The sequence below is a fragment of the Schistocerca piceifrons genome, chromosome 8 (genome assembly GCF_021461385.2).
Source record: "Schistocerca piceifrons isolate TAMUIC-IGC-003096 chromosome 8, iqSchPice1.1, whole genome shotgun sequence".
NCBI lineage: Eukaryota > Metazoa > Arthropoda > Insecta > Orthoptera > Acrididae > Schistocerca > Schistocerca piceifrons.
Genome location: NC_060145.1, coordinates 252325501 through 252352906, shown reverse-complemented (window position 1 = coordinate 252352906; position 27406 = coordinate 252325501). Strand labels below are relative to the sequence as shown.

General features: G+C 38.1%; 1 protein-coding gene across 1 annotated transcript; it reads left to right on the top strand.

Annotated features, from left to right (window-relative positions):
• The first annotated feature begins 488 nt into the window (after positions 1-488).
• On the top strand, positions 489-27406 carry LOC124711884 (checkpoint protein HUS1-like). The gene is made up of 6 exons (XM_047242126.1): positions 489-630; positions 720-923; positions 997-1106; positions 1250-1345; positions 16305-16482; positions 26786-27406. The coding sequence occupies exons 1-6, from the start codon at positions 579-581 to the stop codon at positions 26974-26976; spliced, it is 831 nt and encodes a 276-aa protein (XP_047098082.1). The 5' UTR covers positions 489-578; the 3' UTR covers positions 26977-27406.

Below are 27406 nucleotides of genomic sequence, written 5' to 3'. Positions count from 1 at the left end.
CATACAGAACACGGCTCCCGTTCGTAAAAGCCATTCAGCAGACCAATACAAACAATTATAATTCCTTTTCGCTTTCACAAAATTACGCTGAACTCAGCAGTGTAACTACCCAGCCGACTGGCGTGCTGTTACAACAGTGAGTAACAAGAAAGAGAGGTACTGTCGCGGCATTTATGTGTGGCCGTCCGTAGTGGCCTTGCGGTTCTAGGCGCTGCAGTCTGGAACCACGAGACCGCTACGGTCGCAGGTTCGAATCCTGCCTCGGGCATGGATGTGTGTGATGTCCTTAGGTTGGTTAGGTTTAACTAGTTCTAAGTTATAGGGGACTAATGACCTCAGAAGTTGAGTCCCATAGTGCTCAGAGCCATTTGAACCATTGTTAGCCATTTGTGTGTGTGTAAGTCTTTCTAACTCGTTCGTATCGATCTGCCGGTCGACGTCATCACAATCCCGTAAGCATCGCTTTGACATTGATACACTTTGACCAACTGAAGCGGGTGTTCAAAGCATAATTAAGGTTATATTTACATTCGATAATGGCTGAAAGTGCGCACTAATATACGAAACACACAAGAAATATGAAGTTCAGGGGTAAGATGACGGAGGTGTTATGTATAAAGCAGTTTTCAAGTGAGTAAAATGAACTTAATGAGATACCATTACATAATCTATATGGTAGGATCTTTTATTAATTCTTTCTGGACAATTCTTCATAACAGATATAATCGGAGCCTTGGCAAAACTGACGAAAGACTGTAAGTTGCGAATAACACCGGACAAGATATTTTTCACTGTGTCGGATGGTTCAACTCTGGAGCGACCATTGGCATATTGTATAATAGAACAGGCCCATTTCTTCAACGAGTATACAGTGGTCGGTGTCTCCAACACACACAATATGATATGTTTAATTTTTTCACCAGGTAAGAATGCCGACAGTAAGTATTTTTACAATGACATTTAATCGGAATGTTAACAGCAGTTCCCTTGTTTCAGACCTATTGGCGCGGGCTACGGCCAACTTGAGGACATCAGCGAGTACTAAATCAGTGAAAATGAAACTGACGAACAAAATGTCACCTTGCCTCACTTTTGAGATAGAATCGGTAATTCAGAAAACTTTTCGCGTTTGTTTTCTATGACTAATAATGATGTTCTTATTCTTAGTTTCGAAAATTTGCACGTAAATGTTTAAGAGTGTGTGTTGCAGAGAGTATTGTAAATGTAATCCGGTCCCTTTTTTTTCTAGGGACAATCACGGCTTTGTGTACACGACATTCCTGTGACTGTTGTCCCACGGAGACAGTGGGGGAGCCTTGAAGACCCTGTCCTGCCAACTTTTGATGTATGTCACTGCTTGTTCCATTTCCAACTTATTAAGGTTGAGTTAATTACAGCATTTGTGATCAGCTTTTCAGTTTCGTTAAACCTGTTTGCTCGTAAAAGAATCAGAAATGTCACTAAATAATTTCTGAATGACTGTAATTTTATTGTATTATTTTCTCTGGCTTTAGAAATCAGTTGTATTCAGAGAGTCATATTTTAGTTCCCTTCAAGTATTTCTATCTTATTTGTGTTGTTTATTGTCATTGTGTCCATTGGAAGGAACGTCAACAGGCTGAGAAGATGCCTTGATAAATGAGTTAAGCTCCACGGATCATAGCATTATGTTCTTGGCATTTGGATTCAGACATCAATAGCATGCCAAAAGATAAAACTGTGTGATAATACTGAGATGAACAATGTGCATAATAGTTGTAAGTTCAAACAGTCCTTACTGCAAGTAATTTAATGAGGGCCAAGAGGAATGTTAGATACGAGTTGTCAACTTTGCCTAGTGACGTAGCTTTAGTGGCCGCTGTCACGTCACCTTTTCGGTGCATATATTCACAGTTTTATTGTTAGTTGGCAGGTAACAGTGTGGTTGTAAGTTGGCAAAACCAACAAATGTGATTCTGAAAACACCTGGTTGTGGCAACAGACTGGTCTGTAACTTTACGACATTTGTCGTGTGTTCCCTATCTCCTTGATCCATGCCAATGACTCGTATCAAACATTCCTGTTATCCATTTGCTGATTTATTATGTGGCCCAAATATTTTATCTCCCCTAACACAATGACTAGTCTGTAGCAATTAAATTGAGGAATCTCATCTTTATGAGAATAGAATGCTGTACAGGTGCAGGCTATGTCACTGTCTAAAAAGCCCTAGATATTCGGAATAAATTGATGTTATTTCATTAATTTTGTCAAAATAGCTACTCTGTTTCCTTTGACTGAGTAGGTGTACTAGGTAAATAGCAAAACGTTAAAAAGTAAAATAGAAATTGACAAAAAACATCGATAGAAATACCTGTTCAACCCTACTTCTGTTTAGAAATGTCTCTTATTCCCACTGTTTTACTGCACCATGTTCTGTTGCATTACAAGCATGAAGTAGTGTGAGCATAATTCTCAACCACAATACATAAAATACATAGCATGTTGCTGGTGTAAGCAGAAATAGGAGTCAGCAGTATAGCGAGAGCTTCTTATTAATTCAGAGGGCTCTTGCCTTTGGTTAACATATACCTTGACTTTTTTCATATCACTGAAGATTTTTCTACTAAACTTTATCTAGGTGGAACACAATGAATAAAGTAATTAATTTACAGACAATGGAAAATCCAGGATAGAACAACCATCCAGGACTGGAGTAACTGAATCACATTCTCTGCCAGGGTTTTTACCACCTCTCATTGGTATTCCACTGCCCACTGAACCCACACAATGTCCTTCTCCATCCCTACATAACCCATACTCCGAAGCCCTTGCCTCATGGTTCCCTGTAATAGACCTTGATGCAAGACCTATCCCATACATCCTCCCACCACCACCTACTCCAGGCTGGTCACAAGCATCGACTATCCCATCAAAGGCAAGGCTACCTGTGAAATCAGTCCTGTGATCAAGAATCTCAGCTGCAACCACTGTGCTGCGTTCTTTGTGGGCATGATAGCCGACAAGATGTCTGTCCACATGAATGACCACCAACAAATTGTGGCCAGCAAAAAGCTTGACCACCCGGTTGGTGAGCACACTGCCCAATACAATGTTCTTCATTTTAATGGCTGTAACACAGCCTATGCCACCTGGATCCTTCCTACTAGCACCAGTGCTTCTGAATTGCTCAGGTGGAACTCTTCCTGCAGTATATCTTACATTCCCATAACCCTCATGGCCTCAGTGTTTTTTAGTCATTGTCCTACAACCATCTGTTCCCACTCCGTCAAAACTCCTGAATGCACCTAGCTGCTGTACCCTCCCACAAGCAGCACTTTACCATGCTCCACCCCTACCGTGCTATCCATGCCCATCCCACCCCGGCCTCCTCCTCCTCCCTCCCACCACCCAGATTGATTCTCCCATCATGTGCTGCTGTTTGTAGTTGGCCCAGCAGCCAGAGACACTGTTTTCTTTGTGTGTGTGTGTGTGTGTGTGTGTGTGTGTGTGTGTGTGTGTGTGTGTTATTTTGACTAATTCCTGTGGAGGCCTTTCTGGCCGAAAGATTACTTGTTTGACAGTCTTTTTGTTGTGCTTGCCTGCAACAAAATATCTCTGCTACATTGTTAATTAATTTACAAAGACTTGACTTGTCTAAAACACACACACACACACACACACACACACACACACACACACACACACACACACACACACACACACCTCTGTACACCTGTGTTTTGGTGGCTGCCTACCACAAAATATGCGTAATCTAGCTCAAAAAATGATTTCTCTGAAACTAGCTAAATTTTCAGTCTTCTTTTTGTGCCTTTTGATGATTCAACACCTCAGCTATTCACAGTTACTTTTACTTCTTAAATGATTTATATTGTTTTGATGCCAGACATGAAAAATCATCTACACTTTAAAGCATAGTTTGTGTAGAGCTGTGTAGCAGTTAAACATTTCGAAAAAACATGAAGTAACCTGTAAAAATTGGCTGTTTCACTTGATTCATTTTTGCATCTACATCTATACTCTGCAAACCACCATCAGGTGTATGGTAGAGGTTGCATCCCATTGTACCAGTTATGGTTTCTTCGTGTTCCAACCACGCATGGGAAAACTGACTGTTTGAATGCCTCTGTGAGTGTAGTAATTATTCTGATCTTATCATCATGACCCCTGTGTGAACAATACATAGGGGGTTGTATTATATCACTAGAATAATCCTTTAAAGCTGGTTCTTGAATATTTGTTAATAAAATTTCTTGGGTGAGCATACGACTGTCCTCAAAAGTCTGCCAGTTCAGCTCCTTCAGTATCTCTGTGACACTCTCCCACAAAGTAAACACACCAGTGACCATTCATGTTGCCCTTCTCTGTATATGTTCAATATCCTCTGTTAGTCCTATTTGGTACGGGTCTCACACACTTAAGCAATATTGTAGAACCAGTAACACGATTGATTTGTAAGCAATCTCTTTTGTAGACTAGTTGAACTTCCCCACTTATGCACTTCTTTGTATTGTTCTAATAATAAATTTTCTTGCAATGTAATGCAGCTCGAAGGCAAATTTATATCCTTTTATGTACTGACTTTCTAATGAATAGTAGGCTAGTAAGATATGAATTTACACCATCAGCTATAGTAACTAACCACACTTAGATCGACATAATATTAGTTATTTGGAGATGATGAGGCTCACACAGGATAGAGTATCATCGAAGCTGCATCAAACCAGCCTTCATACTGAAGACCACAACACAGACACAACATGCCCGTATGCTCTATGATGGTGGATTTTAACATTTAATTTGCAACAGCCTTGTGCTAGCATTTATTTACAATGCTTTGGTTACGGCCGTCATTAGACCTGTAATTAAGATCAAGGTTAAGTATATGTTATTACCTGTCGACATAAGTATGAAAAGTCTTAATTACAGATCCGATTATGGCTTTCACCGTGATCATGGACTCAATTAGGAAATTTATTTCTTTTATTAATAAATTCATCGTTAATTTCTTGGTCTGAAAGGAACGAAACACAAATATTACTAAAAACAGTGAGTTGCTCTTTACTGAAAGTTTCTAACTGATCCTTTACTGGTACAGTAGAGCCCTGCTATTTCGAGGTTCTGTGTAATTTGAGCTGGTCTTAATAAAATTAAAATTTTATCTAGAACTAGAGTAAAAGTCCGTTTTAATACGTTGGCGCATGTGCATATTACACACTTTCGAATGCATTACATTTTGAACTTACTTTCAATTTTCAATGTACAGTACAGGTAAAACTGTCCCACATAGAGCTCTCGTTCATAACGCACAGAAACAACCTTAGCCTCAGGGTGCTAATGCATTTCTGTAACTAATGGACGGGTACCATTAGGTATTGAGGAGTGGGATGCTCTTTGTTTGTGGAACCAACACTTATTGAGACTGCTTGACAATCAGATGTACAGTGCATACCATTGTTACTGTTGTACCTTACTAGCAGCAGTGTTCATTAAAATACAGTATGCCTAAGTAACAATACAGTACACATTTCACAACATTGACTGACTGTTGTTGTATGTACTGTAGATGGTTGTGTAGTAACAACAGCACTGTCGTGAACCCATCTGTCTCACATTAATTTTAAAGTTTTTTATGTATGTTCAGTGTACTGTATGCATGTAACTAAATGCTTTTTAGTGTTTTAATTCACACATTGCAATGAGTGGTAGATGTAAGAGAAAATTTGAGCCATTGAACGTGAAGTCAGTAGAGCACTTTCCCGCATAAGGCAAAGGTCCCAAGTTTGAGTCTTTGTCGGCACACAGTTTTAATCTGCCAGGAAGTTTCATATCAGTGCACACTCCGCTGTGGAATGAAAATTTTATTCTGTGAAACTGGATGCTTTGAAAGGACTAGACAAAAGAGAAATGTGAAAAAGTCTTGTTGCTGTGGAGTTGGTGAAATGACAGTTGGAGATTGGCATAGAAACAGAGACAAAATTGAGAAGTTTTCATCAAGCAAGTGTTTTATTTCATCATATGAGGAAGTCAGTGTAGAAATCTGAGTATGAAAAAAATGAGTGACGCTTGTTTCGTTTTTACCCAACAAAGACGAAACAGAATTCTAATTTCAGGGCCTGTTCTGCAAGAAAAAGCTGAATTTTTTAGGAGTGAGTGAAAGGATGGCGAAGAAGATTTTACTGCAAGTTCAGGATGGTTGTAGAAGTGGAAGAAGTAATATGGCATAAGGAAGCTTGAAATTTATGATGGAAAACTTTCTGCAGATTCTCAATCTGTTGCAAATATTTGTGAGAAATTAAGAAAGATCATACAAGAAGATAATCTTATCCAATCAACTGGATAATTGTGGTGGAACAGGGCTAAATTATATAATGCTTCCATCTACAGCTCTAGCCTCAAAAAAAGAAAAGGCTGCCCTGGGCTACAAAACACTTAAAGGAGGTTAACAGTTCTTGCTGCATCAAATGCAAATGGAGATCATAAACTGAAGCTGCTGGTAACAAGGAAGCCTCGAGCTTTAAAAAATATCACTACTTCTGCATTGCCCATTACGTATGTTCACCAAAAATGCTCGGGTGGACAAAAATATTTGTAACAAGTGGTTTTATGGCAATTTTGTTCCAGAGACTGCCTTCGAGAGCAGTCTCAATACTTGACAATATTGCTTCACACCCTGATGAGGAAGAATTACAATGTGATAGTATGTCCGCATTGTTATTATACCCCCCGAACATGACAAGTTAAATGCAGTCGGTAGACCAAGTTGTTTTACAGTGCTTTGAAAAAAGTATCATCATCATTTGCTTCAGGTGCTTCTACGAACAACAGAAGGTGAAGGAACCATCAAAGAACTTCTAAAAAAACTGTGATAAAACATGTAGTTTACAGGATAACTGATTAATGGTCTGAAATAAAGGCGGAGACATTAAAAAAGTTTTGGAACCAGATTTTATGGAATGAAACAGATACCTACATTACAGACGAAGATGAGCTACGGTTGGCAGAACTAAAGACAAAGCTTGCTGGATCTGAAAATGTGAATGCGTTGATGTTTCAGAATGGATGAACAGTTTGAAGTGACCAATCTTGCAATTGCTGAAATGGTTAGTGAACCTGCTGAAGACAGTGGCAATCTGGAATTGCACAAAAGAAACTGTACCAGTGATCACTCACACCAAGGGTTTGGCAGCATTAGATGTGGCACTGTGTTATATCGAGGAGCAAGCAGTAGCTACCCCCACTGACACCATGCTTCTTAGAAAACGGCACAACATTGCTGCTATAAAATGAGGCTCTATTTTAAAACAGAGGACAATGGACTGTTTCTTTAAAATGTAACTTACATTTTTGCAGCTTGGAAATTTGTACCTTTACATGTACATATAATACAGGTATGAACTGAATTGTTTTTTTTTATTTTTAATCATTATTGTGCTCATTAAACTTTTATTCATGATTTACCCATTGATTTAGTGATAGTTAACTGAGTTTTGTAATTTGAGGCAGCCTCAGCCTCGGTTAGCTCAAATTACCACGGGCTTTACTGTATTCCTCCATAAAATGAAAGGGAGAAGTAGGGATGAACCACTCCTTCTAAATTATCAGCAAAAACAAAACAGAAATATCTTTACTCTCAACAGAATATCCGGCTGTGTCCTGATCCAAGTCAGTGCAAACCTGAAAATTGTGGCATCACATGTTGGCTTTGAGCTGTGACATCTTCAAACTGGTGGACATCCTTATTTCAAGCTTATACAACATCGTGACCATGACATCACTCATTAGACACACAAAAAGACACATATAATACAAAATATAAATTGCAGAAGCAAGATGAAACCAACAGGACAACCACACGAATTACAGGATTTCTAAAATATGTGGCAGTCCTAATAACAAGGAAACATCAAAACAGAGACTAACACAAAAAAGAAGCACACCAAATCTTCAGCAACCAACAAAACTGCACTAAGAAAAACCTGAAGACAAAAAACAAACCAACAACAAAACTGGTGTCAGAAATTTCCCTCGACCCTTATAACTCGAACAAAGTCCACTGTACCATGGATTGATACGCAGCTCCAAACAGTTGTACCAGAAATTTCGCTTGACCTGTAAAGCTCAAAATGAAACCCACGATGTAGCTAAAATAATAATAGTGACCAGTCGCATTCCATCATAATTATCTTCAACTAACAGTGCAACCCAAGAAATGCAAAAAAATTGTGTTAATACTAGTTTTGATACACAAGAAATACACAGTTATGCACATATACTATACATATTGCAATAAAAAAATAGTATATAAATGTGCTTCCCATCCAAAGTTGGCTGAACGCAGATATAAGGATACCAAAAATGTATCAGCACAATCTTTCAAATGGCCTGTCTCAACCTCTCAAACCAGGAAACCATCCAGATGCCATACATTGTCCTGCTGATTATGTCATATCCTGATTAAAGATGCAGCAACTCAAATGTTCTCCAAAAATGTACTACTTCACATACTCAGAAATTAGACCAAACGACTGTAGAAATTTAATATTAATCACATGCCATCCCCCATTGTGGCATGCAGAGATCCACTCATGTAATACATTGTTACATCCACAATTAACAAAATATGATACACGAAATTAAATGTCCAAGCATGAACTACATACTGCACTAATGATTCTAAACCCAAAAATGAATCTATTGCCCACAAGTGCCATCAAAATAACTCTGTAACAAACTGCCTCAAACTCTTCCAATATTATTCTAACAAACAGCACTCAAGCAGTCCAATGAGTCATTAACAGGCTCACAATCAATTTACAAACAAATGTCCCACACAAGGAAGTGCCGCCACATATTCCAACACACTCTCTACAAATACATTTCAAACACACCGCATTGCCATGACATTACACAACACAGTTAAATCACTGGTCAAAGCAGACAGGTGGTACTGCAAAGTTTGGTTGACCCCAAATAAGTTTCTGTTGCAAATAAGTGTACATGGCACACCTATGAAAGTTGTTTGCACTGCAAGAGACATCATGAACATGAAACAAATGTGAAAATGCTGTTCTATTTTTACGATTTCAGTCTCAGTGAATGAGGTTGGAGAGTGGGGAAAATGAAATACACATTGGTTTTGTATATTGAAAATGTGTGTATTTTAGATCTTTTAACCTAATTAATGTCTAACAAGATTAGTAATGGTACTGACAACTATAGCATTGAACTGGCTAATATCAGCTTATTGTCATTAGCCATCCAGTTTGTATTCACAAGTGCCCTTAATATACAGGGTGATTTAAAAAGAATACCACAACTTTAAAAATGTGTATTTAATGAAAGAAACATAATATAACCTTCTGTTATACATCATTACAAAGAGTATTTAAAAAGGTTTTTTTTTTTCACTCAAAAACAAGTTCAGAGATGTTCAATATGGCCCCCTCCAGACACTCGAGCAATATCAACCCGATACTCCAACTCGTTCCACACTCTCTGTAGCATATCAGGCGTAACAGTTTGAATAGCTGCTGTTATTTCACGTTTCAAATCATCAATGGTGGCTGGGAGAGGTGGCCGGAACACCATATCCTTAACATACCCCCATAAGAAAAAATCGCACGGGGTAAGATCAGGGCTTCTTGGAGGCCAGTGATGAAGTGCTCTGTCACGGGCTGCCTGGCGGCCGATCCATCGCCTCAGGTAGTTGACGTTCAGGTAGTTATGGACAGATAAGTGCCAATTTGGTGGCGCTCCATCCTGCTGAAATATGAATTGTTGTGCTTCTTGTTCGAGCTGAGGGAACAGCCAATTCTCTAACATCTCCAGATACTGTAGTCCAGTTACAGTAGCACCTTCGAAGAAAAAGGGACCAAAAACTTTATTGGCTGAAATGGCACAGAAAACGTTCACCTTAGGCGAGTCATGTTCATACTGAGTTGTTTCCCACAGATTCTCAGTGCCCCATATACAGACATTGTGACGGTTGACTTTCCCGTTAGTGTGGAAAGTTGCTTCATCACTAAACACAATCTTTGAAATGAAAGATTCATCTGTTTCCATTTGAGCAAGGATAAAATCACAGAAATCGATTCTTTTAATCTTATCAGCTGCAGACAGTGCTTGAACCAATTTCAGACGATAAGGTTTCATAACTAACCTTTTTCGTAGGACTCTCCATACAGTTGATTGTGGAATTTGCAGCTCTCTGCTAGCTCTGCGAGTCGATTTTCCTGGGCTGCGAATAAATGCTTGCTGGATGCGTGCTACATTTTCATCACTCGTTCTCGGCCGTCCAGAACTTTTCCCTTTGCACAAACACCCATTCTCTGTAAACTGTTTATACCAACGTTTAATACATCACCTATCGGGAGGTTTAACACCATACTTCATTCGAAATGCATGCTGAACAACTGTCGTCGATTCACTTCTGCCGTACTCAATAACACAAAAAGCTTTCTGTTGAGCGGTCGCCATCTTAGCATCAACTGATGCTGACGCCTAGTCAACAGCGCCTCAAGTGAACAAATGTACAACTAAATGAAACTTTATAGCTCCCTTAATTCTCTGACAGATAGTGCTTAGCTCTGCCTTTTGTCGTTGCAGAGTTTTAAATTCCTAAAGTTGTGGTATTCTTTTTGAATCACCCAGTATAGTAACTTGTTGAGCAACTACAGTTTTGATCTGATCTAATATTGTTGCACAACAATTGTACTGAAAACCATTTACAACAAAAATAATTGCTTAAGGAGCTTCAAATACAAGAAACTTCATGATTTCCTTGAAACTGTGTAGATAAATCTCTGCATTTAAACTGCACAAGCTCTGTTGTGTTATTTCTTTTTTCCCCCTTACATTGTGAGTGTCATGCAGAACAACACTGGAAAGCTATAGACAAATCTCAATGTACAATCTGTATGCCTGCTCCTCAAACTTGTCAAATCTTGGTAGTATAACTGATTTTTCTTATTCCTAAATGTTGAATATTACATAAAAGTGATCACAACAGAAACTCTGACATAGTGTTGTACAACTCCCAGATTAAAATAGTCTGTGGCTAGCAGTTCATGCTTCAGCTGATGCAAATAATGATATTACCAACATTACAAATTACACAAACAGTAAATTTTCTGAATTTTTTTCATGTAATGTTTAAGCTTAAAACTTAGTATCTGAACATGAAATTTCTTTTATGTGAAGCAATTGCATATCAGACATGGCATAACTTTTACTTCACAGTCAATTGAGGAATATATTTCAAAGTTCTAATTTTATTCTTTACTGCATTGAAAATCCATTATTCATTTGGACAACTTGTGTATTGCCTATTTCAGCATTTACATTTTCCTTTTTTAAATTTATTTATGAATTCAGAAATATATAACTTTCGCGTCCTCAACATGAATTTTCATTTCATTGATATTGTAGTATATTTACCTTTAGCCCTTTACTTAGTATTCTGGTTTCCTAACATGACTGCATTCTTTCTACTTGTGAAGCCACTTTTTGATGTGTTTGTGCTCAATGCTACTGGCAGCAATTTGAAGATTAATGGTGGAGGACTACACAGTTTTATATAAATTTCATTTGCAAAGGAATTCAATAACATTATTTCAGGAAATTCTAGGAATGAAACTTGATTTAAAGGTCAGCAAGGACATATTTCCCCCCATTGTATTTGAATTTTGATAATTTCATAGTGCAAATAAGTTCATTTTTAATTAATTAGTCAGCCAAAATCTGGTCACATTGTGATAAATCCGATTCTTCTTCTTCCTCTTCTTCTCTTGTTTTTTCCCCCCACCCCACATACAATGATTCAGAAACAAATTTCTGTCACATTTGGAAAGAGGTATATTGCTGGCAGTTACATTGTCTTTGCTTCATGGTATCCAATTTGTTAGGTAATTGATGAGCAGTTTTCTCATGGATATTGGATCATGCAAATGACTCTCAGGTTCTTATAGACAGGACATTCAGTGTGCAAATATTTAATTGGCTTTATGATGATAGGTTAATAAAACAATTAGTGAAAGTTGAGTGTGAAGAGAACAGCAAACCACTCTATTCTTGGAAAATACGTTGCACCATTGTTGTGTGAAACTGATGTGACATATAATTACTGGTAATGGCTATATAGAATAGCAAAGGGTTTAGGTATGTTCATTTTTGGATGTGCTTTTTAAATAAATATTATGCCAAAAGAACCTTTTCTGAGTAGAATCTTTAAGGATTTTTACTGTGCACATCACTCTGGATTTCAAAAGTCTCATATCCCGAAGTAGCTGCTGAGCATTTATCATCATTCATGATGGTAAATGACATGTGTCGATGTTTATTACATCCACACTATTCCTTGAGTTGATACACTTATAATAAATGATCCTTGTAAATCTGAATATGGCTCTCTGTGGAACACATAAGGTAGTGCTGAATGGTTGGTCCATGAAGTGCTTATTATGACAGGAGAAGGGTTGTTGGTTATGATGGCAGTTTCTGAAGACTATAAGCTGTGGTGCTTCGTCTGTCTTCACTGGCTACACTGCTGTGGCATTCCTTCTTAGAGACTCAAGACTCTTGTTGAATGGAGGAAAGTATCAACCATCTGTTGAGCTTACCTTATCCATAGTGCTAGATAAGAAACACACACAGTCTTGTTCCACCAAATGGTTAAAAACTTGAGAATGGTTCAGGAAATATGATATGGCTATGCCCAAGCCAGAAGCAGCTTGTCTAACGTAACACATTTACACTAATATCTTTAGCTAGGATTTAATACACAATTAGCATTGTTTTGTGTTTGCCAAAGACAAAACCAGATATATTTATAAGATACAGAAAAAATTGGAAACTTTATATCATTTTTTAGTGCTGTATATGACTTTTGTCAAAGTAAAAAAATTCTGCTGAAGTACAGTTTTACAGTTGGCACCAGTGTAACACTAATTGTTAGATGAATCTTGTATACCAACACATCTTGAGGCTCTCACAGCCATACTGGAAATATTTTATGGGAGAGTGTCTGCTATTTCCCCTGTGTCCCCAGGTAAAAATATATAATACTAATGAAATCTGACAGTATCTGGTTGCATATTCAGTTATACAAATACCTATTTACTCAAATGAGCTAACAAGTACAATTAATTACATCATGGACCTGCACAATTATTTGAGACTCATGTAAAGAAGAAATTGTCATGTAGATGGTAATACGAGGGCTGTCCACAAAGTACATTACGTTTTGGAATTAAAAATAAATAAAGTATTAGAAATTTATTTTATTATATACAGATGAAAGCCACACTTAAATACTACTTTTCTACATTGTTGCCATTTAAATTAAGGCACTTACCGTAGCGATGGACGAGCTTGGAAATTCCTTCATAGTAAAATTCGCCCGCCTGTGCCTTCAACCACATGGTTACCTCTTCTTTAAGCTGTGCGTCGCCATCAAAACACTGCATAGCCAAGCACTTCTTCATTGCTGGGAATAAGTGGAAGTCGCTCGGTGCCAGGTCGGGACTGTACGGTGGATGAGGAAACAACTCCCACTTCACGAGTGGCATTTGCCGTGTGGGCTCGGGTGTTGTCGTGAATCAGCAAGATCTTTGAGCCCAACTTTCCCCTGCACGTGTTTTGTATTGCTCTTCTGAGGTTGTGCAGAGTTTGCCAATACCTTTGAGAGTTTACTGTAGTGCCTCTTTCCAAGAAATCCACAAAAATCACACCTTTTCTGTCCCAAAAGAAGAGGTAACCACGTGGTTGAAGGCGCAGGCGGCCGAATTTTACGACGAAGGAATTTCCAAGCTCGTCCATCGCTACGATAAGTGCCTTAATTTAAATGGCAACTATGTAGAAAAGTAGTATTTAAGTGTGGCTTTCATCTGTATATAATAAAAAAAATTTCCAATACTTTATTTATTTTTAATTCCAAAATGTAATGTACTTTGTGGATAGCCCTCGTATTTGGTATAGCGGTGTGGGGGCAACAACACATTGTCATCATTAGACACTGTGTTATTAATGTCACCCATAACTGAGTCAAGCTAGAAACTGTTAGTGGCCTTTATAAAGAAAACAAAGCTCCTTGCACAGGGAAAATAATTTTGGTTCTGCACACAAAAGATGCATTTTACAGTGTGTGCTATTTTTTATTCATACATTCCATATTTTATGTTGCTCATATCACAAGGAAGAACCTTCAGGGATATGAAATTAATCATAAACATAAAAAAGCAGTTCTTAGATTTAATAACTAACATTTTGGACTTCTACACTCTGTTTGTACATACTCATGCTAAAATTATGTATGTTTGAATAAGCTGCTACTTGCTTGGTTACAATAAAAAGCTTCTGTTTCTCCTGTTAGTGTCTCCGGCTTGATACTTATGACATTTGTCCTATAAATGTTGCTTATGTGTCACGAGAATAGACAAAAAGCATTGCTTGTAATGGAATTAACATGACTCTTAAATCCTTGAATCTGGATAATCAGACAAGTTTTAGGAGGGCTGGCAACTAAGGTACTTTTCTTTTTGTAGTATTTAGTTTTAGGGTTACTCGAGGTCTTGCAGTATTAGATGGGATCATGTCAAAGACTTTCACACCAGAACACAGAAACAAATTCTGAACCCTACATAAGAAGGCAAAGTCTACATGCAGATTATTTTCCTGTTTTGTTTTTTATAGTTGTAGTCTTCATTGTGAAGAATGGTTTGATGCAATCCTCGATAGTAGTTTATCCTGTGCAAGCCTCATCATCTCTGTATAACAACTGCAGTCTGCATCTATTTGAACCTACTTCCTTTAGTCAGGCCTTGATCTTCCTTCATAGTTCAATTGTTACACTCCTCCCCCCCCCCCCCCCCTCCAAAACACACACACACACACACACACACACACACACACACACACACACTCACTCACTCACTCACTCACTCACTCTCTCTCTCTCTCTCTCTCTCTCTCTCTCTCTCTCTCTCTCTCTCTTCACTTCACTACCAAAGTGAAGAGAAGATTCCTTGATACTGCAAGAGTTTTATGGATTGTAAATCAAAATTTAACCCATGCTGTTTATGGTAATGGAAAAGCTTTGGTGGAATATAAATAATGCAAGAAGTACAGCTAACAGCTCATCGTGCAGTTGAGTTGTTGACCGGAACATAAAATAAGACTGAGAATTATGTTAAATTTCATACGAAATCTTCCTCAGAGCTACTGGAAGATTCATGTACAGGCATGGTTGCATTGTCCTGACTGACTATATTGTGCTGGCGTTGCAGCTCAACTGGGTTCAGGAGCTGTGTCAGATGGAGTGAACAAGGAGAGAATGGAGGTAAGAAATAGAAGGGAGGGTTGGGAAAGGATGACTGACAGCTGGGAGGGGGAGGCAGTAGTTGTATGTTGTAGGTCTGTGGCACTGTTGAGCCTGTTCTGGCTCCAGACAGGAGGAATTGTGCACAGCACATAGTAAAATGGAAGGATGCTTTGGGAAGGGGAGATAGAACAGAGGAAGAGGGAGTTTGCAGAGAGAAGGTTGTAACTGCAGAATGAGTGAAGTTAGGGTCATGAGGCAGGAGTGAAGGTGGGGCATGGGCTAGCAGAGATTGAGGCTAGGAAGCTTATGAGATCAAAGAATGTATTGAAAGGACAATCCCCATCTATATAATTCAGATAAGCTGGTGTTGGGGATAGAAGGATTCAGAGGGCTCTGGTTGTGAAGTAGCCATTATCATCAGGCATCTTGTGCTAAACTGTATGCTCTACCACTGGCTCATCAACACTGCTATTAGCCACAGTTTGGCAGTGGCCATTCATTTGGATAAACAGCTGGCTGGTGGTCGTGCCCATGTAAAACACTGCAGAAGTTACAACAGAGTTGGTATATGATGTGACACCTTTCACAAGTGGCTTTACTTTTGATAGACTAGGATATGTCTGTGACAGGACTGAAGTAAGATGTGCTGGGTAGGTGCATTAGACACGTCTTGTATCCTCATCTTCTACATCTACAGGTATCCATAGGCAAGGTGGCAGCATAATACTGCTTTGAGAGGAGTGGGAGGGATGGAGAGTAGGAGGAGCAAACATTATTGTCATTATCATCATTTTAATCATGTTTTAATGTTGTTGGTCTATCTCCAAACCATTATTCTGAATTATCACTTCATAATACTCACTAAATACTTAAATAGCAATATAAGCTGTGCTCCAAAGCCAAAATATTGTTGAACTATGTTAAGACTGTAATGTTTATGTTATTGCATGATCTTAAGAATATGTCATGTCTTTCCATTTTTCAGGTTAGTATAGATTTCCCAAATTTCAGGATTTTGCGAACAATAGCAGAACGTATGCGTAACATCAACTTGTATTTGGAAGTTGGGGCCAATTCACTGGGAACACTTGTAATTGAAACACGGACAGATATTGTCAGACTAAGAACTCAGTTCAGCGATCTCAATATAAACAGCACAGCAAGTAAGTTTATTAAAAAATTGTCTCTAAACGCTGAATCACATGTGCTTCATACATCAATTTCAGCAATGCTCAACTCAGTTAATGTGTAGATGATGGCATGAATTAAACTTTTGACTTTTACCAGAACTTTCCTACTTCTGAACATATAATTTTTGAGTATTATACTAACTAATCTGCCTAAAATAGTTTTTTGTTTCAAAGTCCATTGAAACACCGCATTTTTGTAGGGCTAATTTAATATTGTCGTATGATCATCAAACATGCTATTAAAAATGAAAAAAGACTAATCAATTCATAATTATAATGTGGATGTGTAAGATATTGAGTGCATATATGTTGTAACTGACAAAAATAAATCAAAAATCAATCCTGTATACGTGTTTCACATAGTTATTTTGATTTTTGTATGTGATTTTTCTCATTTAGTTCATGTAAATAAGCATATCTATGCTCTGCAAACCACCTTACTGTGTGTGGCAGAAGGTACTTTGGTAACATTTCCTTTTCCCACCTTGCCTGTTCCATTTATAAATGGTGCATGGGAAGAACAATTGTCGCTCTAGCTCTTTGTGAGCTCATAATACTATTTTCTCATCATCATTTTGCAAGGGATATGAGGGCGTAAGTAATATGTTGTCCAACTCTTAGAATTTCAGCATTAAATCTTTCTGTGATGCACAATGCCTCTTTTGTAGGATTTGTCATTGGAGTTTGTTGAGTAGTTCCAAACTCTCCTACACTGAATAAACGAACATATGATGGAATGCACCACTTTTCTATTCATCCTACTCATGAAAGTGCCCCAGATTGAATAAGTCAAACAAGTAATTTACAAGCATCATCTATCATGAATGAATTACATTTCTTTCATATTCTCCCTACAAATCTCAGCCTGGCTTCCTGTAGTATTTGTTTTATATGGTCAGGCCTTCTTATGTCAGTACATATAGTTTCTCATATGTATTTTGCGGTAGTTAATATTTCCAATGATTTGTCGCCTATAGTGTTATCAAACAGTAGTGGATTTCTTCACCTATTTGTGCACAATATATTACATTCATCATTATTTGCCAAGCCCTGCATCAGTCATGAATTCTCTATAGATTTTCCAGCATTTTTCTATAGTCTTCTGGCATTGCACCTTTCTTACAGACAACAAAGTTGTCCTTGAATACCCTCATGGGACCTTCAACATATCCACTAGAAAGATCATTAATATAAACTGTAAACAGTAACAGCCTTATAACACTCTCTTGGGGCACTCCCAGAGTTACTTTTAAATGTAATATGACTGCAAGGTGTCAGTTCTTTCGAACATGTCCAAAAGAACAGACACCATACGGAATCTGCAGCTGTGATGCATGTTATGTATAGTAATTTAATTGGATGGATAAAAAATCCACTCATCAAGCTGTGTCACATGCATAAAAGGAGGTTATAATTAGGGAAGCTTTTGGAGCCAATGGCTTCTCCTTCAGGCAGAAGGGTCGAAGGGGAAGGAAGAGGGATGAAGGAAAAGGACCGGAGAGGTCTAGGAAAATGGATAGATTTCAGGAAAGTCACCCAGAACTGCAGGTCAGGGGAGACTTACCAGACGGGATGAGAAGGAAAGACCAAGTGTTGGGGACTGCATTGGATGAGATTTGAAAACCTGAGATCTCAAAGGTGGAAGACAGGGTAAATGCAAGACAGAGATTACTGCTTAAACATCATGTGTGAGTTAGTAAGAGTAAAAAGCCAAAGGGGGGGGGGGGGGGCAGTGAAAAATAGATGGTTAAGACAATGAAAGATGTAGAAAACTAAAACAGAGTGAGGAAAAGAGCAGTTACTGTGAGGAAATGCTGAGACAGAAGAAATTAATGTAAATTAAGGCCATGTGGGTGGCGAGAACCAAGGACATGTTATAGGGCTAGTTCCCACCTGCAGATTTCTGAGAAACTGGTGTCTGGGGAGGAACCCAGGTGGCTCATGTTGTGAAACAGTCACCGAGCTCACGATTGTCATGTTGTAGATCATGCTTTGCAACAGGATATTGCTTGTTGCCAATATACACCCTCTGCCTGTGTGTGTGTGTGTGTGTGCGTGTGTGTGTGTGTGTGCGCGTGTGCACGTGTGCGCGTCAAAAATCGATTATTTTTGTTGCTGTATTGTGTAAATTGATGGTGGAGGGGGAGAAAGGAAAGAGACTAATGTGGTCAGCTGCAAAGAGACTTCATGCGAAATCAGCTGCAACAGGTGGAAATGTATACCAGACCAGATTCAACCACTGCACCATCCAGACACAATGTTTCTCACAACTGTGTGGACTATCTGAGCAAATGTCTTGGCCAACTATCTACAGTCCCTGTCCATGTCCTCCATGCTCACCACTTTGAGTTTCCCACATGAGGTTGGAAGTTATTGTGCATCCGCACTGAAGCTGGTGGATTCATCACCCGTGAAGGTGAATTCATATAATTTGATTCATCTTGATGGGCAATGAATCCACCATCTTCAGTGTGGATGCACAAAATAACGTTCAACATCCTGTGGGAATCTCAAAGTAGTGAGCATAAGGGACATGTACAGGGCTGTGGATAGGTGGCACTAGGTAGAGTGTGAGTCACTCGAAAGACGTACCAAATAGGCCACACGTTTGCAATAAACACTGTGTTCAGATGGCGCATTGATTAACGCAACTGTATTGTAAGCAGGAGATCCTGGGTTTGATTCCTAGTCCGGCACGCATTTTCACTCATCGCTGCTGATTCCACTAAAGTCCTGCTGCAGCCGACATTAACAGTCCCTTTCCTTTTTTTGTCCCCTCTTCACCTTCAATTTACATAACCTTTAAATGTACTGATTTTATTCCATTAAGGCTGATTTGTTTAGTTCTGTCTGTAAGGAACCCCTGAATCCAAACACAATTCTGATCCAATACTTGTTAATCTCATATTGTGTTCCCTAAAAGACAGTAAAGACAGCGCAGTAATGTGTCGAATGCCCTCTGAAATTCAAGGAAACATGGAATCAACATAGATCTCGTGGATGAACAGAGTGAGCTGAGATTCAAAAGATCTTTGTTTGCAGAATCTGAGAATCTGTGTTGGTTTTAATAGATGATAGTTTAAACTCTTCAAAATCTGTGTTAGCATTAGATGTGTTCCATAATTCTAGAACAAATTGACGACTGTGATACAGGCCTGATAATTATATGGGTCGGTCCAAGAAACCTATTGTGAAGATGGGAATGACCGCACTTCTTTCTGGTCATTAGGTGCTCTTCATTCCTTCAGTGACCTACAGTAAACTACTCTTGGTAGAGGAACAAGTACTTTTGCATTATCTCTGTAGAAATAAGTGTCCCTTCCGTTCCAGAAGTCTATCACTGCCGAGCCATTTTAGTTCGATTTCTATTTTGCAAGGCTTATCCCAATATATGCCAATTTGGCATTCATGTTGTTGTTGAACAGAGGAGCAGTATTACATTTTTTTTTTTTTAGCAGTGAAACAAATTCAAAAAACCAAATTTGGTGTTTCATCCTTCTCTCTTTCTCCTGTTTTTGTGCATATGGTCACCGAGTGGCTGTATAAATGATTTTAATCCAGTTACAGATTTTACATAAGACTGAAACTTCTTAAGAGTTTTAGTCATATAATTTGGCAAAATTTTACTTTAAAATTAATTGAATGTGTAGCGGTTCGCCTCCTTTGTTTCTTTGTTTGTTGTCCTCAGTGTTGACGTACTAGCTAAAAAAAATAGGAGGTGGCCATGTGCAGTACTGTCTTAAGTAAATGATGTAGCCGACAGATGCACAATTGCATTTCACAGTCTTTCACTTTCACTTTTCACAACCACCCAATAATGCACAGTTATATATGGCCAGTGCACTGTTGTTCTAACTTCCTATAAGCCTCACTAATAGTTAGCAGGCGAGCCATCCACATACTGCTAAAATAGTTTACTGTTGAACATCTGCGAGCAGTAAAAGCCTAACCACAAAGTTCTTGAAGAATAGAAAGGTACATATGGAGCAGACACTGTCACTGTTTTAACACATGACCTAATTATGTAACACTTATTACACTGTTAAGTTAATGCATTGTTGCCATTCTGACCAACACTAGTTCCTTGTCTGAAACTCAGCTGTGGACTGACTGTCTTGTGATCAAAAACTGGGCCCTTATATATCCTCACAATAATAGGTACTGAACTTACACATTGTTCGAAGTAAAATTAACAGAAATTACAATTAAAACTTACTTCACACAATTAACTGACTACATCAAAAAATTGGTTCTTTTTAACAGTTTCTTTTACTACAGGGGTTAAGTCGAATTATTTGTTTAAATCATGAAATTAACGTATATAGTTACATAAACAATACTTTTGACAAAACTGTTAATTACTTTGGAATTAATTGAAGGCTGGCTTTGCTAACATGTTGACAAAAAGAGCTAAATAGATACTTTAAGATTACTAGTATTTCATCTTCCAAATGTGTATAATTAGTACAGAATTTGTATTTGTTTATACATCAACAATAGAATTTAAGTAATGAAACAATTATTGATTTCACTCTATAATGAAAGATATTAACTAGGCATTTTCAAAATAAATAAGAAAATCAGTTACATACATAAAATGGGGGTAAGAAATGAAAGAGGAAGCCGCCTGGTAGAATTTTCCACAGAGCATAACTTAATCATAGGCTAACACTTGGTTCAAGAATCATGAAAGAAGGTTGTATACATGGAGACACTGGAAGGTTTCAGATAGATTATGTAATGATAAGACAGAGATTTAGGAACCAGGTTTTAAATTGTAAGACATTTCCAGGGGCAGATGTGGACTTTGACCACAATCTATTGGTTATGAACCGTAGATTAAAACTGAAGAAACTGCAAAAAGGTGGGAATTTAAGGAGATGGGACCTGGATAAATGAAAGAACCAGAGGTTGTAGAGTTTCACGGAGTGCATTAGGGAACGATTGACAAGAACGGGGGAAGAAGAGGGGGTAGCTTTGAGAGACGAAATAGTGAAGGTAGCAGAGGATCAAGTATGTAAAAAGATGAGCGCTAGTAGAAGTCCTTGGGTAACAGAAGAAATATTGAATTTAATTGATGAAAGGAGAAAATATAAAAATGCAGTAAATGAAGCAGGCAAAAATGAATACAAACATCTAAAAAATTAGATCAACAGGAAGTGCAGAATGGCTAAGCACGGAAGGCTAGAGGGCAAGTGTAAGGATTTGAGGCATATATCACTGGGGGTAAGTAGATACTGCCTACAGGAAAATTAAGGAGACCTTTGGAGAAAAGAAAATCACTTGTGTGAATATCAAGAGCTCAAATGGAAACCCAGTTCTAAGCAAAGAAGAGAAAGCAGAAAGGTGGAAGGAGTATACAGAGGATCTATACAAGGATGATGTACATGAGGACAATATTATGGAAATGGAAGAGGACATAGATAAAGATGAAATGGGAGATATGATACTGTGTGAAGAGTTTGACAGAGCAGTGAAAGACCTAAGTCCAAACAAGGCCCCGGGAGTAGACAAGATTCCATTAGAACTACTGATAGCCTGACAAAACTCTACCATCTGATAAGCAAGATGTATGAGACTGGCGAAATACCGTCAGACTTCAAGAAGAATATAATAATTCCAATCCCAAAGAAAGGAGGTGTTGACAGATGTGAAAATTACCGAACTATCAGTTTAATAAGTCACGGCTGCAAAATACTGACACAAATTTTTTTACAGATGAATGGAAAAACTGGTAGAAGCCAACCTCAGGGAAAATCAGTTTTGGAGTCCATAGAAATGTTGGAACACATGACGCAATACTGATCCTACGACTTATCTTAGAAGACACATTAAGGAAAGGCAAACATACATTTCTAGCATTTGTAGACTTAGAGAAAGCTTTTAACAATGTTGATTGGAATACTCTGTTTCAAATTCTGAAGGTGGCAGAGGTAAAATACAGGGAGCAAAAGGCTATTCACAATTTGTACAGAAACCAGATGGCAGGTACAAGAGTTGTGGGACATGAAAGGGAAGCAATGGCTGAGAAGGGAGTGAGACAGGGTCGTAGCCTCTCCCCGATGTTATTCATTCTGTATATTGAGCAAGCAGTAAAGGAAACAAAAGAAAAATTTGGAGTAGGTATTAAATTACATGGAGAAGAAATAAAAATTTTGAGGTTCGCCGATGACATTGTGATTCTGTCAGAGACAGCAAAGGACCTGGAAGAGCCGTTGAACGGAATGGACAGTGTCTTGAAAGGAGGGTATAAGATGAACATCAACAAAAGCAAAATGAGGATAATGGAATGTTGTCGAATTAAGTCGGGTGATGCTGAGGGAATTAGATTAGGAAATGAGACACTTGAAGTAGTAAAGGAGTTTTGTTATTTGGGGAGCAAAATAACTGATGGTCAAAGTAGAGAGGATATAAAATGTAGACTGGCAATGGCAAGGAAAGCGTTTCTGAAGAAGAGAAATTTGTTAACTTCGAGTATTGATTTAAGTGTTAGGAAGTCGTTTCTGATAGTATTTGTATTGAGTGTAGCTATGTATGGAAGTGAAACGTGGACGATAAATAGTTTAGACAAGAAGAGAATAGAACCTTTCGAAATGTGGTGCTACAGAATAATGGTGAAGATAAGGTGGGTAGATCATGTAACTAATGGGGAGGTATTGAATAGGATTGGGGAGAAGAGAAGTTTGTGGCACAACTTGACTAGAAGAAGGGATTGGCTGGTAGGACATGTTCTGAGGCATCAAGGGATCACCAATTTAGTATTGGAGGGCAGTGTGGAGGGTAAAAACCTTAGAGGGTGACCAAGAGATGAATACATTAAGCAGATTCAGAAGGATGTTGGCTGCAGTACGTACTGGGAGATGAAGCAGCGTGCACAGGATGGATAAGCATGGAGAGCTGCATCAAACCAGTCTCTGGACTGAAGACCACAACAACGACAATAACAACAGCTGTGAAAAGTGTAGTTACTAGCTATTTTACAGCTGATGCATTTTAGGCTGTACATCACTGCATACCAAATATAGCTAATATATCTGACTTGTTTATATTCCATAGGGCTTGCAGCATAGTATAAGTCAGCAAATGACATTTATAAGGAGTGTCCAGCGTCAATGGAGGGTTATATTAATTTTTATTTCTCTCCATTTTCAGTATGTATCTGTTTCAGCTAAACTGTTGTTATCAGGCAACCTGCAGCACAATGTCAGTTACATTATTTTCATTGTATATATTTGTGTTACGATAGGACATGGAACATGGATTGCTACTTACATGTATAGTGTCTAGATGGATTGACATGCGTATAAAATTGTTGGCAACAGTATTTTGACTGCTCCGTATTTGTTGAATTAAGGTTGTAATTAATTTTTTTATGACAATAACTTGACTGTTTTGGAGCTACGATGTTGAATGTTTACGTAGTACAGTGTGTTTCACAACGTTTTGACATTCTAAAATTTGAATAATATGCTCAAAAAACAAGATACGGCAATGGTGGCACCATCTATTGGTAGCACAAAGTGTTAAGTTTCATACCATATACAGGGGAGTAATCATGTCATATTGGTTAAAGCAACTTTGTGATGGAATGCTGTTTCCACTACGACAAATCTATTGTGCATTTGCAGCATGTCTTTCGTAAGCATTTCAAGATTCAGCTGTGATATCCAATTCCTGCTCGGGGAACAATGTTGAAGAGAATGAGAAACTTCCATGCAACTACCAGTGCATGGAATCAAAATCAACCAGTCTTTGGAAAACCGTCTGAACTCCAGAGTACATTGAACATGTGTGTAGCAGTTTACGGGCAAACTCTCACCATTTGTTACCAGAACTTTCTCAAATGGCTGGTCAAGAAGCTATCAGCAGTTAAATAGATAGAATTCGCAATGAGATTTCCAGAATCCCTCCAGCAGTTATGAAAGATGTGTTCAAAAACTGAGTGAAATGCCTCTAGTGTTGTATAGCTGTGAATGGTCATCATTGTTCCAATATAGTGTTTATAAGTAAACGTGGGTAAATGTTGTACCTTGTGAAAATGTTCAGCTTTGTTTTGCAACTAGTTTGCATATTATTTAAATTTTGAATTGACAAAACATTGTGAAACATCCTGTATAAGCACTGTTACACAGATGATATATACATTATTTAGTTTAGTTGTGTATATATCTGTGGTTGCTGTATGCAGTAGTAGTAGCAGTAGCAGCAGCAGTAGTAGTAGTAGTAGTAGTAGTAGTAGTAGTAGTAGCAGCAGCAACAGGAGCAGTCTGTGTTTATAGCAGTTGTAGATGCTATTAATTTTTGTGTGTTTGTTCGATAATGGCAATGAAGCCTAAACACATATTTAGTACAAGTGGAAGGAAATGAAAATTAATATCATGCAGCAGCGAGTCTGGACGTTCCTTATAAATATGTCATATTTATATTTATTTTAACACTGAAAGGAGAGCCATGCCTCTTTCCAGTCTAAAAATCTCTCTCGCGTTTGTCTTTTTCGTACACTGCCAATACAAGCTTAAGCGTGTGCCCACTGCTACTCCATCAATGGTAACTTCAAATACAGCATTGTTTCTTCTGAATACACCTCAAGCTGAATTGTGTATTGCTTTGTGAAACTGAAATTTTGTAGAAATACTATTGTAGATTAATTAACTTGCAACCATTATTTTTTTACCTACCACATGGTATTAAGTGCCATGTTATGTGGCCTTATTAAAAATAAGCTTTTGATAGTGTCATTTTTAAGGACACTGAAATACTTGCTCAAATTTACCTTATTGTAATGAGCAGTTTCTCAGTAAGTTGAAAATTTATGTCTTGCTTTGTCAGAGTAGCTGACACTAGTTGCTTCAAGAAGTGTAAGCTATCTGGAGTTATTCATGGAATTTCTGTTTGCATTGAGAGAGTTCATGAGAAACCACAATGAAACTATGTTTGACATTTATAGCACTGTACAGGTGCTCCAAGTAATTACAGTTTTCCAATTTTCTGAGCTTTAAATAAAGATAAGACACAGTATGAGGGTGGTCTGAAAAGTGCTCAGCCCAATAGTGTTAATGACAATTTATGCTTTCAAAGAAGTTTTATTTTTCCGTATAAACTTCTGCAATATTAATACATTTCATCCAGTGGTGATCCAATGCCATTATCCCTTCTCTGTAGCATTTCTCCAGAAGAGCTGCAAAGTACCCATCTGTAGTGGCTGTGGCTTCTTGACTGGAGGAAAAGTGCTGACCAGCGAGTAATTTCTTCAGTTTTGAGATTGAGGGAACCAAATCTGCGGAATAGAGTGGATGTTCCAGCATTTCATAATGCACATCCCTTGGGTTCCCCATTCCCAAGACACTTTTTTGTATGGATGCAGTGTCCTAAGGTATATGACTATTTTGTTCTTTTAGCTGGATCTCTTTTTCATGAATGCTTGTGTCCAGTTTCATGAGAAGATGACAGTAGTATTGTCCAGTTACAGTTGTACCTTTTTCAAGATAGTCATCCAACAAAATTCGTTTCACAACCCAAAACACTGATGCCAACATCTTTCCCATCGGTGGGACTGTCCTTGTATTCTATGGAGCTGAATAACCAGCTTATGTCCACTACATAGATTGCTGGACTTGAGTGTGTAGTGGGTGTAGTGGTGAATTCATGTTTCATCCACTGTCACATATTGATGCAAAAAGTCACTTCTGTCCCTTTTTTTTTCTTTCTTTTTTTCTTTTTCTTTTAAAAAAAAAAAGATCATCACATCAAACACTTTTTGGAAAGTGTCATGAATGCATTTGTAATCCACAGTGAGAACATGTCACCCATCTTGCGCAAAGCTTTCTGGTATTCTTAGCAATTTCACACACCTTTATATGCTGACCTTCCAAAATCATATCATGCACTTGTCGATGATTTCAACCACTCGAATGATAGCTGAGTTACCTTTACTTTTTCCATGATTTGTATTCCATATAAGACTATCACAAGTTGTGTAGACTCTTATTGAGGAGGAGCAATATCCAAATCCTCAACCAGCCATTCCTATGTGGGTATGCTGTGATTTCCATGAATTACTTGAAGTGAATAACAGGGTAGTCTATTAAACAGGACGCCACTTTGTTCCCCCAGCTCCTATAACACTCCATTTATAGTGACATAATCCTCAGTGTTAGCTTAAAATAATATCTATTTTATTCACCTGACAATGAAGGTTTAATTTTTTTTCAGGCTTTCATAATTTCAATGAGTTTTTCTTTTACAGAATTACATGTAATTACTCTCTTTGTTCCAGATGCATTGCCTGATCCAGAAAAGATTCGATCCGTGAGAGTGGACGTCCGAAAATTTGTACAAGTTCTGGCTAGTGAACAGTTGCACCCAAACAAAATGCAGTGTGATATAGCTGATGGTCGCTTGTTGCACCTCTTAGTCATACATGAGGATGTGACTTTGCATTACTTCTTGTCACATTATGACAGCTGAGATATGGCAGTAACCCTTCTTCCTTCCTCAAGTAGTGTTGGGGAGAGAGAGAGAGCTGTTGGATCACACATCTATCAGAGCCATGATTATGGTTGATGGACTACTGTGGGATAGTAACTTGCTGATGTGTGAAAATGTAGCAATATCTTTCGATTCCCTTTTTTCTGATATGTATAGCTTCTTAGTAATTTATTATTGATTCTGTATTATCTGTATTAAATGTGTTGTCTTGCTAAGTCTGTGGTTATTGTGCTCATTGAGTAGAAAGTCAACAACTTCAGGAATACACATATTGGATTCTGTTGATTCCAAGCTAAGTTACAAATAAAGTGCACTATACAGGGTGTCTCACCTAACTCTGCCACCTCAAATATCTCTGAAACAACAATAGATATTCAAAAATGGTTTTCACGAGCATGAACGTACGGCA

What these genes read in the sequence shown, in the direction of transcription:
- LOC124711884 (XM_047242126.1), top strand. Translation starts at nt 579, where the DNA reads ATGAAGTTCAGGGGTAAGATGACGGAGGTGTTATGTATAAAGCAGTTT. An exon ending in ATGTTTAATTTTTTCACCAG is followed by an intron (nt 924 to 996) that starts GTAAGAATGCCG and finishes CCCTTGTTTCAG; the next exon opens with ACCTATTGGCGCGGGCTACG. An exon ending in CAATATAAACAGCACAGCAA is followed by an intron (nt 16,483 to 26,785) that starts GTAAGTTTATTA and finishes TCTTTGTTCCAG; the next exon opens with ATGCATTGCCTGATCCAGAA.